Source organism: Asparagus officinalis, unplaced genomic scaffold, assembly GCF_001876935.1.
Source record: "Asparagus officinalis unplaced genomic scaffold, Aspof.V1 AsparagusV1_Un145, whole genome shotgun sequence".
NCBI lineage: Eukaryota > Viridiplantae > Streptophyta > Magnoliopsida > Asparagales > Asparagaceae > Asparagus > Asparagus officinalis.
The window spans coordinates 219,541-238,176 of NW_017972411.1; the positions used below are offsets into that span (position 1 = coordinate 219,541).

At 34.7% G+C, this 18,636-nt stretch overlaps 1 protein-coding gene across 1 annotated transcript; it reads right to left on the reverse strand.

The window, feature by feature from the left end:
• Positions 1 to 9,746: 9,746 nt before the first annotated feature.
• On the reverse strand, positions 9,747 to 16,246 carry LOC109827325 (ATP synthase mitochondrial F1 complex assembly factor 2; the record flags this gene model as incomplete). Its single annotated transcript, XM_020394316.1, has 4 exons — positions 9,747 to 10,046; positions 10,360 to 10,637; positions 14,572 to 14,746; positions 15,863 to 16,246. Coding segments are annotated over 4 exons (945 nt in total), but the record flags the coding sequence as incomplete, so codon positions are not given.
• Between the last annotated feature and the right edge of the window lie 2,390 nt (positions 16,247 to 18,636).

Genomic DNA, 18,636 nt, shown 5'->3' on the forward strand with positions numbered 1-18,636 from the left:
ATCTTGTTTTGATTGCATTTGCATCTTGCTTGCATATTTTTACAATTTATGGATATGAATGATGCATCTTGTTTAGGCTATGATTCTAGTATTGCTCCTAAATTCAATGTTTTCTTTTATGCTCAATGGTGTTTTAGATTCAAAATATTTGTTCAATTTAAAAATATCAATTTATGGGAAGTCATTGATTTTGCTTATATTGTGCCCACATTGGAGAAATCCAAGTGGAATAAAAATGATAAAAGATTATTTATTATGAACAAGCTCTTGTTGGAATTCTTACATAATGCATTTGATTCATCTTTGTCTAACAAGTTTGTTCATTTTGATAGTGCTTACACCTTATGAAAACTTATTGAAGCACATTAAGGGGACTTGGAGGCGATCCGACAAGCTTTGGAGGATCCCGCTTCAAGTTCAAAAGGATCGTCATGCACACGCGCACTAGGCGATAGCCCTAGTGAGGTTTGCGAGTTCGAATCAATTAATGATTTACCTAATGATGAACTTGCTTGTGCTAGTGAAAGATTATTACATGCCTACAAGAAATTACAAAATAATTTTATTGATTTAAAAAGCAAGCATGAGGATTTGAAATCCGATCATGAGTTGTTAGCATCTAAGTTTGAAACTATTTCTAATAAAAATGTGATCCTTAAAGAAAACAATAAAAAATTAAAATTGGATCATGTTTCTTTAACTTCAAATGTTGCTAGTTTAACTCATAAAAAAGATAATGCCATGTTAGAAGTAGAGAACATAAAAAATAATACAGCTTCTTTTATAAATAACTATTTATGTTCTACTTCTAAAAATGCATATGTGCCTAAAAATGAAGATTTGAATCTTATGAATAAATGCATTTTATCTTTAGATTCAACTTTGAAAACATGCATTAATAATCATAAGAGGCTTATGGATATATGTGTCAAGTCTAAGTCATCATCCACTCATTATGCACACATATATAGCAAATTTTACAAGTATTCTATTTACGGCCGTAAAGGCCAAATTTTGCTATGATGCAACAAACATAAGAATGCTAATGCTCCTTGTGCATCTCATGTAGCTTCTTCATCACATACACATGCACATATTCATCATGTTCATCATAAGCATGCTCATGTGTTTAAATATGATATTTGTGGTCGTTTTGGTCATTTGGCCAAATATTATTTTGATTTAAAAAATAAATCTCATTTTCCAAATGTTCCTAGTAGACCACATGTTTATAAATGTAATGTTTGTGGTAGAGTTGGCCACTTAGGAAAGTTTTGTTTTGATAATATTTTATATTTGCAAAAAGCTTCAAATAATTTACCTTTGTTTGCAAATGTTCCACGTGCACCTTTTAATGGTCAACATAAGCAAATGCTTCCTTTCCATTATACATATTGCAATCAGAATGGTCATTTGAGTGATTATTGTTATGACCGATCTCGTGCACCACATATGCCCAAGAGGGTTCATAACCCTATGGCTTTGAGCTTAAATGATAGGGGTCATGTCCCTAACCAATCCGGCACCAAGAATGATTGGGTGCCAAAATAATTTTTCTTAAACCAAAAATTTTAGTGTTTTTATTATTATTTTTTGTTTTGAAAAATTATACTTTAAACTTTTGAACATGAAAACAAATTTTTTTGTTTTTCATTGATCAAATTCTTTTATTTTCATGATTATTGGTTTTGTTTTGATGAGAGGTTTGTACTTATATAACCCTCTGGATTTATTAAGTGTTTATTCCCAAATCTTGTTTACCGGGTGCTAAAATGTTTATATGGGTTGATACTAGCTCAAGAGCTAGATATAGTTGCCTCTCTTAATTTTTGAATCAATGATGATTTGATTTTACGTTTTTGGATTTAAACTTTGATTTATGATTTTTTTTGGTTGATTTGTTTTCATTTGAAAACTTTTTGCATGATTCTCATGTTCCTCTTCTTTTGATTTCATAAATCAATTCATTTATATGGTTTTTATATTTTTTTGTGTTAATGAGACACTTCTTTCATATTAACATATTTATATGTGTTCTCATTATCTTTTTTGTATGTGAGTTATGTTTAGCATGTTTTTAATCTATGCTTTCTCACATATGTATGCCTTAGCATTCATTTCATACATTCATGAGGCATTTTGATAGAGGAGCAATTCCCACATATATATATTTTTATACTCACTCATGCTTATTGATAGGGGGAGCTTTCGCTCTCTTCATCCTTTTATCCCCTTTTTGATGTTGTCAAAGGGAGAGAAATATTATGATTATATTCTTTCTTGTTTATATGCATGATATATTATACTTTGTATATTTATTTTCTTTCATGCATATATCTTTTTTGTAAATTGTTTGTCATCATCAAAAAGGGGGAGATTGTTGGCCTTCTTGTTTTGATGATGTTTAACAAACAATTTACTTCTAATATTGTTTGTCTAGTGTTTGTGTTTTAGTATTTATTCTAGGCAAACAACGATTTGGAGGATGGATGGAATAGAGCTTCAACGATCATATCCAATGGAGGTTGGAGGAATAGTGGAGTGAAGCAATGTACATTCAAGTTAAAGATCCAATTACAAGCTTCATCCAAGTTTACCAAGTTGAGCTCATTGAAGACCTTCATCAAGCTTGGGTAATTTAGTTTAGGTTTATATTATGTGTGTTAATACCTTAAGCTCAATATAATATACACACACACATTTATTGGTTTCCATGTATATATATAGTTATATATATACATATATGTTTTGGTTTGATAGTTTTCAAGTTTTACTATGAAACAATTAAATATAATTAGAAAACATATTTTAGTTTCATACTTATATACATAAATATGATTTCATCAATATCAATTTTATTTAGTTCAATGAAATCATGTTTTAGTGCATTATATGTGTATTTTGATAAAATACTACATTCATTGTTTATAGACTTCATAACAATAGTTTACATCTTTCTTCAAGTCTATAAAATCATTTTATAATGTTTCAAAACATGGTTTAGCCAAAATGTCAAAATTCATATGTTTACATTTTCGTGTTTTGGCCTATTTTGTAAAATGATGATATTTTTTATTTGGGGAGTCCTTTTTGGAAACCAGCCATTGCAGCATGTTTATTATCATGTCTATAATCATTCCCCAAAGTTTTACATTTTTTGGAATTTATTTGATATTTTTAAACAGAGTTTCAAAATCAGAATAACAGCTTTCAAAACCTGTTTTTAGTTTGTGTCTGTTCGCGGTCGACCGCCACGGTCGACCGCCATGAGTTCAAGACTGCGGTCGACCACCACGGTCGACCGTCGCTTGTCCAGAGCCATAGTTCTGTTTTTTGTTGGTCACGATCGACCGCCGCACTGTCATATCAGTTCTAACGGCTAGTTTCCAGAGCCGTTGCTGAGTTGGTTTTTTGGTCTTTTCTTGGCTTTCTATTGGCTTTGGGGTTTCTATATATACCCCCTTATACCTCAGTTCTAAATGCTCTCCAAAAAAAATATTTTAAACATGTTTTAAAAGAGTTTAAGTTTGGTTTTAAGTTTGTTTAAGGGTTTGGTTTGTGAAGAATTCTACAAGAGGAAGTGGAGATCAATTTGAGCTTCAATCCATCTCTCTCTCTCTTGTTATTTATTGGAGAAGTTTTCTAAACTCTATCTAGCTTTACATGTTGCTTAGTTATTTGATTATCATTCTTTAAAGCCAGTTTTTATATTGAGTTTAGATTTAATTTTATTTATTCTCATTGTTACACACACCCACATATGATTTTAGTATTTACATACATAGTATATTAGGGTTGTGAGAAATTATAACATTGAGTTGAGCTTTAATTGAGTTCTCGCATTGTATTAGAGAACAAATCATTTGTTATCTTTGTGAGATTGTAAAGTTTTCGGTTAGCTAGAAAACCGAGTGTGAGGAGTGGACGTTGATCGGTGAACGTTGAAAACCGACATTGTAAGTGATTGTATACGTTGATCGGTGATCGTTGAAAACCGACATAGTGTGGTTATAAACGTTATTCGGGTGAGCGTAGAAAACCCGGTTGTGATAGTGGATTTCTCCCCGGGAGAGGGGAGCGGAGACGTAGGACGGAAGGTCCGAACTCCGTGATCATTTGATTGTGTTTGAGTGTGCTTTGGCGTTTATTCTTATTTGTGCTCATTGCTCATATCGCCATTGTCTCATTATTTACTTTGCCCACTATCTTGTTTATGTTTATTTCACCTTTGTGTTAATTTGTATATCCTTACATATATCCCATAGTATATCTTATTGCTAGGATATATCTCATTATTCATATTGCTTATCCTAGCTCATATATCTTGTTGTATTTCATACTTGCTAGGATAACTTATTAATTAGTTTTAATTGGCATAAAATCAGACTAGATTAGCATAAGACCCTAATCACCCCCCTCTAGGTCTAACATCATTCCCAATGACAAAGTGAACATCCAATGTGGATCCTCTGCTTGTCATTCTTCATATACACTAAATCATAGTGTTGTTGAATTGAATAATTAAGGATAGTCTCCTTTAACACTTTTCTTGAATTAAACTTTAAACCTACATACAAGAAAACAAGAATGAGTACTATATCAATCAAGCAATTTGAAAGAAATTCAGTCAAAATAAAATATAAATATCTGCTTCAATATACACAGTCTTTATATTCACATCCTCATTGAATAATTTGTATTGCACTGTCTTTCTTTTTCTCTTCTTCTTCTTCTCGTTAGTATCTACAAGGGGTTCTTCAGGATCACTATCAATCAAGGGTCCCTCATCATCACTATCTCTCTGTTCACTTTGATATCTTCCCTCATAAGAAGTAAAATAATCAGGCCACTTTATAGATTCAGGTACTGTACCTCTACTGCTTGAACCCCCTATATTGAAACCGTTGAACTTATCTTCTGACATTTCATCTTGTGTGTCAAGCTGATTGGTTGCATCTGCCACGTTGTGCTCCACTTCTTTACTATTGGGGCTTGACCTAATGTTAGCTTCATTGGTTGCACTAGCTGGCACATTTGGGTGTGTTTGGCTTGAGGAAACATCAACATCAGTATGGGGTTCTTCAATGTTATCCATCAACCTTGCTCCAGCATTCAAGGCTATTCTACAATTCATTGCCATTAGTTCATTCAAAATCCCCTTATTCTTAGGCCTTATTTCATATAACTCCTCATCCTCACAACCTAATGCTTCTAGTGTTTGACTACCTTGAGATTCTACCGAGTCATTACTGTCATATCCATCTCTTTTCTTTACTCTTCTATCAGTGGCCTCCTCTAGTCTTGCATCAATCTCACTTTCTTTACTCTTATTAACACCATCATCAGTCTCCATGACATGCTTTCCTTTTTTTTTCTATTGTTCTTTGCATTAAACTCATCCACCAATTCAAGATCTTCAGCATCATCATCATCTAATGCCTCAGTGGGATCAATTTTATTAGTTTCATCTTCCACTGAATCATCATCATCACTAGAAGTATTTGCATTTGTTGGTATAGGAACTAGTGATGGATTTGGCATAACAGGGTTTACATTTGTTGGTATAGGAAGTGGTGATGTATTTGGCATAGTAGGGGTTACACCACTGCCTTGGCTCTGTACTAGATCTCTTCTTCTTTTCGGGGTTAATTTCTTTCTCCCTCTTGTTGGTACTACTCTTTTGTGGCTAACTACTTCTGTGTTTTGAGCTTAGGTATCGATTGAACATCTTGAGGAGCTGCTTGCAGGGGACATCAACTTCTACTAGTATGTCAATACTATGATTTGTATATATCTCAATCACTTTATGCCTAAGTGCAACTTCAATCAATTCTCCAAGGTCTAAGTCTAAAATTAGAGTCTTCAAACCCCCACTTTCCAACCCTGCGCTAGGTATAACATAATACAAAGAACTCACATTCTTATAACCATACTGTTCTACCATATCTTTCAAATATTCTATTGAAACGTCATGTGCATCACAAAATTCAACATGAAATGTCTTACCAACATACTCCACTCCTGGATCAAATCGAATCTAATTTTAATCATGATATTCATAGACATCTGCATAATTTAACAAAAAACAGTTAAACAATATCAATTACAGTCAACACGCAACCAAATCCAATAAATTTTAACTCATTCACAAAAATAGAACAATTAATGACCCAAATTAGGGCTATATATTGCAATATCTAAGGATAATCACTACGTAACCATCTATCTCCAAAACAAAACTCATGCAAGCAGAATTCTCAAATATCTGACAGAAAACTAACATTCGCTTGACTTCGACTTCGGCGTCGTACTCCAGATGTTCTCAACGGAAGATTCTCCCCTCTCACCCGAGAGATTCCTTACTAAACTCCTCTATTAACTACTCTCTCTCTCTCTCTCTCTCTCTCTCTCTCTCTCTTTCGAGCTTTTTAAAAAAATGAGGGAATTCGGGCATTTTTGGGGACGACAAGATTTTAGGGTTAGTTATTTCTCCCGTCTTAACCTATGGCATGTCATGAATAATTGTCCAACTTAGCTCACATCAACAACTAAGTAATCATGCGTCGAGCACGTGAAGGAAGTTGGCCGGAGCGAATGATCTATAATGAAAATATGAGCCTTGTTGTCTCTTTTGAACAATTATAAGGTCTTATTGTAGTCGGGGCTATTTAAAATGCTTTATTGTTATTTAGGTTCCATTTAAAATGTCAATCTCGTATTTTAGCCATAAAAAATTACCCGACTTGCCCTTAATTTGTTAAATACTTCAGGTTAAAATTTCATATTTGTATTCCAATAAAGAACTAGGTTTGATTATTGAATCTGAAAACAGCCTAATAAGTTATTGAGTACCATGTAAGGAACTGTGTTGAAACTAATTATCGGATCATCTTCACGTAATCTCTCTTTATAAATTTCTAAGGTTTGTACATGTCGGAATTGATCATTTTACCAAATGAGTGGTTTGCATTTCCTCACTTTATAAATTTCTGTTTTCTTTATAACGTTAGAACTCAAAATGTTATGGATGCAATACACATTATTTTAAAAAAAATCAAGAAACTATTACAAACACCAAGTCCAAGTAAAATTATTGGATATTACATCTTGAACTTTGACGTCTATACTTTTTGAGTAGAAATCCAATCCGAACGTGCGAGTTTCTTTCAGCCAAATAGGGAGTTTTAAAAACGAAAATGCTATTTGTCACGCGAGATGGGCGCATAGCCCATCTCGCGTGAGACAGGTAAGGGGTGGGGGCCCAAGTGGGTCTCACCCCCTACCTCTCTCAACTTGGGTCTCACCCCCTACCTCTCTCACGCGAGATGGGATGTGCGCCCATCCCGCGTGATAAATAGCAAAACCCTTTTAAAAAGGACTGAACTGTCAATACTTAATCTATTGCTTTGTTTAGAACATCTCGCACCTTGTAAGAAGCTTTGATAGGATTCCTACTCGACTTTGTCTTATTCTTCAGACCAATAGCACATGCAACATATAGACGCAATCCATAATATAAAAAGTCTTAATTGCCCGTAGGCACTATGCGCCTTCGAACTAATTATTGTTGTAGTTTGATTTTGACAGGTAGTCCCTCTATTAAAATTTTGACACTTTTATCCTTGAAGAAAGATAAAACTATTTTTTGGCAAATAGACCCTGTAAAAGTTAAAGAGACAGAGGGGAAAACAATACTTCTGGTAGAGGCTCTATCTACCAAAAAAGTAGTAGAGAGACCACTACTTAATTACAATTATCTATTATGTAGTGGGCGATTATGATTTTTTTTTCTTTAAGTGAAAATTACCAATGAGTATAATACACAAGGCAACAATGAGTTTTAGATTTAGAATACATCACAATCAATGGCTAGATAATCAACAATTAATATTAAAAAGTAGTGGTCTCTCCACTACTTTTTTTTTTAGTGGAGAAGATCCAAATTCACCAAACATACCCAGAAGAATTAGGAAAAACTTCCATGATGGCAAGAGAATATGATAAATTGTATTATTTTTTCATTCCTTTTGATTTGCTTTGCTAACTACTCTCTCTATTCTCATATCATACTACGTAACTAGAACATACATTTTAAAACAAGGAAAAATAGTAGAATTTTCAACCCAACGAAAATTTCTTTACAACTGGAAGCTTGCTCAAGCCCCTTCGATTACTAACAAGCAGAGGTTGAACACGTAATACTCTGCAGAATATTGAGTTAAACCTAACCATTCTGAACCTAGGCTCACTCAGTGCGTGCAAACAGTTTTATGGAGCAAAATGTCGGACAACTAAAAAAGCATACAGAAATAAAATGAGTATAGCAGAAAATGAGAATGCGACAACGGAAATTCACATACACATAGATGAAACAAGAAACGTGTGCATCTATGCAACATTATATGGTACTTCAATAATAAAGCATAAAATGAGAGAGAATTGATTGAAATGTTTTTGGTTGTGTGCGGGAATATACTAGGCAAAAGATGTAATAAGACTATAATTAATGGAATGACGAGGAATCAAAGGTAGACCTAAGAGAATATTGCTGAAAAGTAATTAAAAGATATGATGATGTTTGACTTAAAAAACGGAAGATAATCCTCAATAAAAATCTGGATAAATGATTCTGATGTTGCTGTATATATGTTGGATTGAATTTCGTTGTGCCTGCTCAAAATTGCATAACATACATCTCAGGGTGATGAGATGCTTAGTTGTATCTAATTGATGCGTGAGAGCAGAAGCTAACGCTTATCCCTGCCATCTAGAGCCAGTTCCAGCTAGTAAAGGATTTTACAGTTCATAAGCAAAAACACAACAGGAATCCTACTTCTTTTCCCTCTTCTTGCTTGATTTACTCCCACCCTCTCCCTCGCTGCTCTTCGAAGAAACATCTCTCTTTCGTCCGGATGCAACTTCATCCATACTCTGGCCACGGCGCCTGTACCTCCCGCCAGACGCCGTGAACCCCGGGCACGGCCTGTAGGCCTTAATGGGCCACCACCCGAAACCTGGAACCGTGGCTATCCCTCCTTGTATCCTCCCCTCGCCGTTGCATCCCTTCTCTATCTCCTCTCGTCCGCAGGTCCTGCACCCCACCGCCGCTGCTGGAGGCGAAGAAGAAAGCGCCGGAGAATCGCCTTCTTCTTCGGTTACAAGAGGGGCTGGAGATGGAGAGGATGAGCGGGTAAGTTTTGAATTTGCTGCGATGGGTGGAATTTGTAAAGAAAAGCATTAAGGCTCTTCGATTAGGAGGTGGTGCTGGAGGAGGAAGAGAGGATGGGGAGGATTGGGAGAAAGGATAGCCATCCAAAACACACACGCACACAAGGGAAGGCCAGGGATAATTGCTTCGGGTCCATAGGTAAGACGTATATATTCACACGGGAAAATTATTCCAAAGTCCAAAAAATTTTAGTTCCAAAGGTAACTAACTACAGCAAGTAAGCAACTGTATGGTATGTAATGCATTTGAAAGGAGATATTTAATGTTGCATGACGATTTTAAGTTGAACAGAGAAGCACAACCCAGTGTTAAAGCTAAAGCTGAGTTCCGTCTCCCCCTTCAAACCGAGATTATGCGGAAATTATACAAGTAAATTTGGGTCGGATATGTGTGCCATTACCCACAAAGGGGGAAATTATTCCGAACCCTTGTACAAAAACTTAATTTACCTTTAATCCTAAAATTTTAAAAGCTGTCAAATTCTAGTTCAAAAAGTAACTAAAGCAACCACATGGTGTGTAGCACAGCTGAAATTCTGCTTATTTGTGACTGATCTCAAATTAAATTTGAAATACAGGAACAAACGAGATTTAATCTCGAGCACAAACATTGATTTATATAACTAAAGAAGCATGACCCAGATGATCTCTCATATGTAGCTAGAATGAGCTTTATCTTCTAACAAAAATTATGGGAGGGAAATGAAAGCTTATTGTCTGCATGAGAGTCCTAGGAACACAGCAGCAGACGATACTTGCACCTTAAGGTCAGCAATTTCAACATCATGACCACCTTCAACTAAACCCCATCCATCAACCTGAAAACCAAAATTAACATGAGTAACCGACATAGCATGCAAAAAGGTAGAAATTTTTAGGGTAAAATGCATAAAACCGCCTCTGATTTTTTTGGGTTTTTTGCACAAAACCCCCTAAACTTTATTAATCATTGAAACCCCCCCAAACTTCGACATTATACTAAACCTCCTGAACACAGGGAAATTCCGCTGTTTTCTTTCATGATACTTAAGTAGACAAATTCAAAGGGGTTATCTACAATTTTGTGCAAAACACCCAAAGCTGCGAGGGAGTTCTGTGAAATTCACCCAAAAACATAAGCACGATGGAAACCTGTAAATCTTCTTCAAGACGAATTAATTCAATAGCCTCCTCGATTCCCAGCTTCCCACGGAATATACCAAGAGGGATGACCAAAGAATGTGCGGCAGCAGTCATAGCGTCAATTGCTGCTAATTCACAGTCATTGGTTTTCTTAAGACAGTCTTCTACAGCCTTAACAAGGCCTTCTTCTTGCTTGGTACCAAATAAGCTATAATGTACTTGTGGCTTATACCCGAATTCAGATTGCACCCAATCAAGTATTGGGTCAATTTTCTCCTTTTGCTTTTCTGCAAAAATCATGACAATGTAGGGAGGTGTCAAAAAAGTCAGGATCGAGTATCATAAGTTGAAAAGACGAACGATCATTTTGTTGCTCTTAAAAGTAGTTAAAAGCATCGGGGAAACCAATAGTGGAGAACTTCACAAGAATTGTTCATAACAACTTTAATACAACAAAAATTAAGCATGAGAGATTATGAGACAACATCAAACACTCAATAACACTAGCCCTTCAGGAATTATGTAAGATTTTCACAATTAGGATCTCTACTTGTAGGTATGTATTCTATCGTAGGCATGACTTCTAAAGGGAATATAATTTGCGTGTCATCCAAAAGACGAACTGATGAAAAATCAAGTGGCTCGATTCTAAGTCTTTAATCTCTCTAGATGAAGCAATCAGGACTCACTGGCTTCTTAGGATCCTCAGCATCATAAGACTTGCGATCAATGACACATCAGCTTAAAGTTTGCATTCAATTTATATTTGGTCCAAATGGGCATAAGGATTGTACGTCATGATGAATACTAATTACTAACTCACCAATTCGAATGACACTAGTGTAAATGCTTTTAACTGTAATAAGACACCGATGAAATTGAGAACATGGCTCCCCTAATTAAATCTAACATGGCAACTAAACTAATATCAACCAAGGTTTTAAATGTCGGATGTCGGGTTCATGTCGGATGGTTGAAATCCATGTCGGATAGCGAAAATCGGGGATATATCGGGGTACATTGACTAAATATCGGATTGCCATATCGGGTAGTGCGCATATGTATAATATCATGTCCTAAATGTAATCTAAGTATTCATAAATTCAATATAAGCATACTTTATAAATTCTATAAACTAAACATATAAAAAAGTAAATAATATATGGATTTGGGTTCATAAATTCTTTCTATCGGGTTCATAAGAAATCCTTAAACATGAGAACGGGTCAAACGGGTTTGAGTATTTATCACTAAACGTAAACCCGATAACAAAAAACAGATCTTAAAAAAAATATCATATCGGCCGATTTTTCAAAGCTAAAAAATAGGCTGATATGCCTGATATGAGCCTGATATTTCCGATTTGGCCCTGAAAACCGACATACGGGTTGAAAACGTCCATGTCGTGTCGGTCAAGCCCTCAAACCGATATGTCAGCCGACATGTCGGGCATGTCGGCCGACATTTAAAACCTTGATATCAACAAGTGCACATAGTTCGACACGTGTTAACACATATTTGGATATCCCACGGCATGTCACTTAGGGAAACATTGTGAGGGAGTAAACTCCCCTTCACTTCCCCGTTGTTTGGAGTCGACATGCATCACAGGTATAGGCATTTACATTTATAAAATGTCTCTGACCTGTCAACGCAATTGAATCACCGGCAATGAACAAAAGATACAGATGGAGGTGTCTTATCATTCTTTGTAGTGGGAATTCTCTTTGATGCTTAGGAGGGTTTGACCCACTGACATATCAATCATGTAACCTACTACAATGTGTCAATTAATAGTCTACTAAGCAAAGCTGGTTCAATTCAACGAGTGGCAATAGTAGATTGGGAGGCTTTAAAAGAGAGCTGTAGGAATAAAGAGAGAAGCTACAATATAATGGATTGAGAATCAAATGAAAATGGACAAGAAAGAAGCACATCATAAGAAGTTTGAGGGCCACAAGGACTAGTAAACAAACATGAACCTGGATTGAGGAATTGAAAAGCATTTGCTAGGTGGTAGCAAAGTTTGAGGTGATAAATAAAGCCAAATAAAAGCAAACGGATTTATGTAATCAAGTGCCAAAAATTGGGGTGTTGATGATTCTAGGGTAACTAAAAATGCAGCATGTCATGGAAGAAGTCTTAGAACAATTTTATAGAGTAAACTGCAGCTTACATAGTTCATGTAGTTAGTTTTGTTAAGGATATTAGTTGCAAAACAATCTATTACGCATATGTCCCACGCATATTTAAGATTAGAATTGAATTGGAACCAGACTTAACAAGGATTACGTAAAACCATTTCTAAGAAGACAAATAACGTTCTAGCATGGAAGCCATAATATTAAGAGCCACATCAAACAGAAAATAAGGACACACTAACGTAGTCCGAAAACCAAACTAGAACTCACAGAATAATTGGTTTTTATTGAGTTCAAGGTACAGAATTCAATTCATCGCTGCAGGTTAAGTAGATTTAAATAAATTTAAGAAAATGAATAAAATTAGAAATAAAGAAATCAAAATAGTTGCCTGATTGAGGGAATGGACCTAGACAAGAAAATATGATAAAATAATAAAGCTAACAAGCTTATAAAAATAATATGCCCGTGACTAGTAGTATCAACTAACTAGTGCTAATGTTTGGAAATATGAAAATGATACTTCATATGACAGAGTTGTGTATCAATGAATCAGTGGAACACTCTATAAGCCAAGACGGTAATATTTAAGTTATGCTGTATATACCTAGGCAAATAAAAGATAAATATGCAGGAACATGATGGCTGTACACCGTAAACATGCTCAATCAAGTACACAAGCTTTCATAAACTGGTTATCCTTAGGGCCCCTTTGGTTGGAATTGGGAGAGTTGGGTATTTATGACACAAAATGGAAAGTGGTCATCCACATCACAATTCTCGTGTGCTTTCATCGTTTGGTATGGATTCCATTTGGAATCTTACATGAAAATGTTGCACTAACATAATGTATACTAGGAAAGTGGTATTATGTAGACCCCATTAAAAAATCACATTACATAGGTAAGTTCACCTCATAAAAGGATCCTTTTACGTGCACTGTTAATATATTACATATGTACTTGCATATACCAATTAAGCTAACTTAATTGACTAATTATTCGAACCCAAGCTTAATCTTAAAGGTACTATTTCCCCCCGCATTGCCAACACCATCTTCAAAGATTTGTATTTAGACATATCCGAAAGCCCTCAAGCTACCTTTCATTAAAACTCAAAAAACTCCAACTATGTTAGCCCCAATAATGATCACAATAGACGGCCACCTCCACTTCCCTCCATCTGTCCTAGTCTCCTCATCAGCCAACTCCTCTCCTCTCTCATCCTCCATCGAAACCCCTCCTCCCCTCTCCTTTATTTACTCTTTCTTGGTCTCTTTCCCCTTCTTTCCCCTGCATCCACAAATGAAACGTCTTCCACCTTCTTTTCTCTCTTTCCCTTTTCCATCACACTTCACATTCTCTCTCCTCCTTTCCTTGGCCATTCCCTCTTGGTTGTTGCGCCCCTCCTCTAACAAATTAAGATCAAAAGACTAGGGATTATTAATGGGTCTAAACAAGAGATAGTAGAAAATATACGGGAAAAAGATGGGGTTACTAGTTAAGTTTCATTTTTATTGTATTTCTCTGACTATATGTCAGCTTTCCTTTGAAATTGGGTTGTTTTAGGCGGATTTCACTTTCAGTGACACCTCCGCTCCGCGGATAAAACATCATCTATTTACATTGTTTTTAAAAGTTATAAACAAACAGAGTACAGCTAGGAAAGCGAGGGATGAACCCCTCTTTTCTGCCATTTTTTCAGCTTTCCCTTCAACAAAAACCGTAACCAAACAGCCCCTTATTGGTTTTCTTACGACTAACATGGCGGTGTGACATATCAATGACTTAAGGCATCACAGGCAAGCAGTGATTCAAAAAGCTACTGCTGTACCAGGATACATGGTATATTACCTTTGGTTTGCTATTAGAATATTCAGTTTCCCCAAAAATTAACTAACCCATATTAAGAGATCATAGTCATTTCAGATAAAAAAATAAACAAAGGTACTTTAGTTTCTGCATGATAAAGTATTATTGCTAATATCAAAAGGTTGAAAGCCTTATCTATTTCCCAATATAATTTTGTTACGCATTCAACCTAGCTAATGGAATATGAAACATAAATGATAACTACTCACCTAAAACTCCTTCAGTTATTTCTGTATCGCCCGGGGTGCGACAAAACACTAGATCTTGATGGAACTTGTTCATAAGATTTTCAATAACTTTTACTCGTGTGAGTGGGACTCTTTCTAGTGCGGTACAAGCAAGCTTCATAAGAGGCATTGTGAAAGGTCTGATTCCATCCTTTTCCTATCGGAACAAAAAAAAACTAAAAAACGTTAAAAAAGAATAAAAAGTACAAAAGACTGAAAAGTAACAGAGAAAAGGGCAAAAGCCACACATCAAAATAAGTAATGGATTCAGCAAAAATAAAAAATAAAAAAGCCTGTCAGTTTTACATGAGGCAGTTTTGTAGAACGTAATACAAATTGTCTTTTTTTCCCCATCTTCTTCATCACCTTCCAACAAGAACAATAAAATGTCTACCCATGGCCCTACCTGAATTTTTTACTTCCCCTTATTCTGCATGCTGTAATTATTTTGCACTTCTTAGTCAATAGTGCATGTTTTTTAATCAGTCATGTTTTAAATTGCACTATCGTTTTAATTATTTATTGGAGGTGTTAATCTACCTATGAGTTCCCGTTTTATGCTTATATATGGAGGCTGCTTTATCCTGCATAGAGTGTAAGTGTTGGTCCCTTATGTTCTTTGATTTTTTTTCCCGATAAGTTTCTTGTTTGATAGGGATGAGAGGGATGCAGAACGTAGGATGCTATAAGGAAAAAAAAAAGTCCAAATGTTACTTTGGTTGGCTAGCAACTACTATCCTCTGTACCAAGGTAGCCCTGAGATTGATCAATGCATTACAAATGCCACCTCCCACTTCCTTGCAAACAAAACAATGCCAAAGTAACTTGCAGATCAAATCCATCTCTAACTCACCTATAATGGTTAAGCTTCTCCAACTCTAACTCAGATTTAACCCATGAGTATATAGGAATTTGTCTACTTCAAACTGGTACAACTTATTTTTGGGGCTATTTGAAATCAAAGATGCAAAAAAAAGTATGACAATTAGGCTTGATTCAAGCTCAAGTCTTCACAGCAATTTAGTTCTAAATTCAACTGAATTACCTCGGCAACTACGCAAAAAAGGTGTACAAATTCAGTTATCGTTAACAAATTTCCTTCAGAATCCAAGTTCTTCAATTCTCCCTTTGCAATTTCATTGATTCTAGTCCAAATGAAAACCCAGATCTCTTCATTGATTTTGAGTTTTATTCCTTCAATTGACAATTCATTTGGATGGTTAAATAAAATCAACACCTCATAAAAGATATCAGAAACAAAACGATGCAGTACCTGATACTCCCATTCAGCAGCAATGGCCTTGGCTAGCGCCAGCGTCGGCAACTTAGTCTTTAGGGTCCTGTAATCAAGCATCACCGTCCATCCATTGCCGTCATCAGCAAGCCGAGTAGTCACCTCCTTATAGAACCTCTTCCCGATGACGGAGCCGGTGGTGAACGACATCGGAACGGTCGCCGACGTGTCGTCCCGAGACAAGAACGGCGACGATGATGATGATGAACTTTTAGGGCCCTTGATAAAGATCGTATCTTTGTCGGTCTGGATCTGCAGCGGCGAGTGGCAAGCGCATTGCGGAAGAGGAGGAGGGGGCCGTGGCGGCGGTTGAGGGAGAGGGAGGTTAGGATTTTGCGAGCTGAGGACGCCATTTTTGAGGTTTTAGGGCTTTTTTGGGTTTTTCGAGGGTTTGTGATTTGGGGGGGTTTTCACTCAAATCATGCAACAGAGCTGGACGAACATGATTTTAGGTCTTTTTTCACTTCGACACCTAAAATCTTTCGCAATTGCATATTAGCATATTAAAACGGAGTACTTTCAACTAGGCGCTTGAAATATTTATAATTGGACGAAAAAGAACTATTCCCTTTACTTTATCCATCCATTTATCTAGTCATTTGAGGGAAACACATATTAGAATTTAAAATATTTCACCAAAACCAACATTTATATACTAGTTTTTATGCACGTGCATTGCACGTAGTTAATATCATAATTATTTATTTTTAGTTTGTTTACTTAGGGGGGTTAGTCATCTAGAACTTAAATTTGGAACTGGGATAATCTGTGTGATAAATTTTTAAGGTATTAGTCACATAGAACTAAAACTAGAATAAAATTTTACGGTGTTAGTCAAGTAGAACTCTAACAAAACGAGTTAGTCACATAGAACTAAAACTAGAATAAAATTTTACGGTGTTAGTCAAGTAGAACTCTAACAAAACGAGAATTGGGATAATGGTACAAAATTATCAATTTTACGGTGTTAGTCAAGTAGAACTCTAACAAAACGAGAATTGGGATAATGGTACAAAATTATCCCACTTTTTTTTATTTTTTATACAAAAATGAGAGTTCTAGTCTATCAAATTATTCTAAGTTTTAGCTTGGAACTAGGTGGTAAAAAATTAAAACTCATATTTATTTTGTTTTTTTTTATTTCTATATTTTTTTTCTTTAGGGGGGGTTAGTTATATAGAACTTAAATTTGGAACTGGGATAATCTGTGTGATAAATTTTTAAGGTGTTAGTTACATAGAACTAAAACTAGAATAAGATTTTACGGTGTTAGTCAAGTAGAACTCTAACAAAATGAGAATTGGGATAATGGTACAAAATTATCCCATTTTTTTATTTTTTATACAAAAATGAGAGTTCTAGTCTCTCAAATTATTCTGAGTTTTAGCTTGGAACTAGGTGGTATAAAACTAAAACTCATATTTATTTTGTTTTTTTTTTATATTTTTTCTTTACTTCTTTCTATTATGGGTATCACCATCATTAGATCATCATTATAATAATAATTGTTAATATCTTATAGTCTAACCAAAAGTTATTTAATAGTAAAGAACATTCTTGTAAGCAATTATCAATCAATAATAGTAAGTTTAAAATATATAAATAGTATTTATATCTTCAAAATACATAAATAAATATTTCATGATTATAAAAATTTATCTCACATTATTTTATTAAAATATTCTGCTTCACAAAATTGTTCCTATTTATCCTATTAAAATATCCCACTAGCGAAAAATTATTCCACTTTAACAATTATCCCCTTTTGCATGAAAATGTCCCAATTGACTAACACCCCCTTACTAAAATTTGTTCTCTGATTTCAATTTGATAGTTTTTACTCATTTATGTCTCTAAAATTTAATATTGTGATTATATATCTTCTTCAATGTTTGTTTGAATGGGCTACACCCAAGTTTAAGTTTCATATTGATAATTGAATTGACACGAAACCAACGTGAAGATAATTTGAATATTCATGTTATTTGGATCGACATGAAAGAAAGTTTTACCTATAAAAGTATAGTGTTGCAAAAGTAAAAAATACTTGAAAAATAGCATTATAATAGCAAGAGGAATAATTAAAGCCAATAAGCCTAGACGATTGATTAGAAGTGGCTAAAATGACACAAAAGAGAATATGGATTTTATTCCTAATTATTGATAGACTTCATTAAAAACCATATACTAAATATTAATGCTAACTCAATTATAATTTTATATGATAAAAAATCCACAAAATAAGTATATAAAAATATTTAAAAATTCATGAAAATCTCTTCAAAATATTCTTAATTTTACTCAAAAAATTAGGCTATTCTATAAAATATTAAGAAAATGTTGTCTTTTTATTCTTTCTGTTTTATTTTTTATTGAGCCAAGATCAAGCTTTCTTCACTTTTATCCTTTTCTAAGGTAATGTTAGAGTGTTGTCTTCATCATCTACGTTAATTGTGACATCAAGGTGGACCTGTATTTCTTATGCTATTATCTTTCCCTGTGCTCATTTATCTTTTTATCTTCTAATCTAACTTTACAAGTAATTTGAATGAGAATAAATGTTAATGAGAATAAATGTTAATTTCACATATATGATTGTTTTGCTATGTTTCTAATTCATTATTTAAGTTAAGTTAGGATTGACCTATTTTTTCTTTGCAATGAATTCTTGTATTGTGCACCTAATAAAAGTTTCTACTGTGTCAAACAGTGTTACCTTTGTAATATCCTAAGTCATCAGAGATTCTATAACA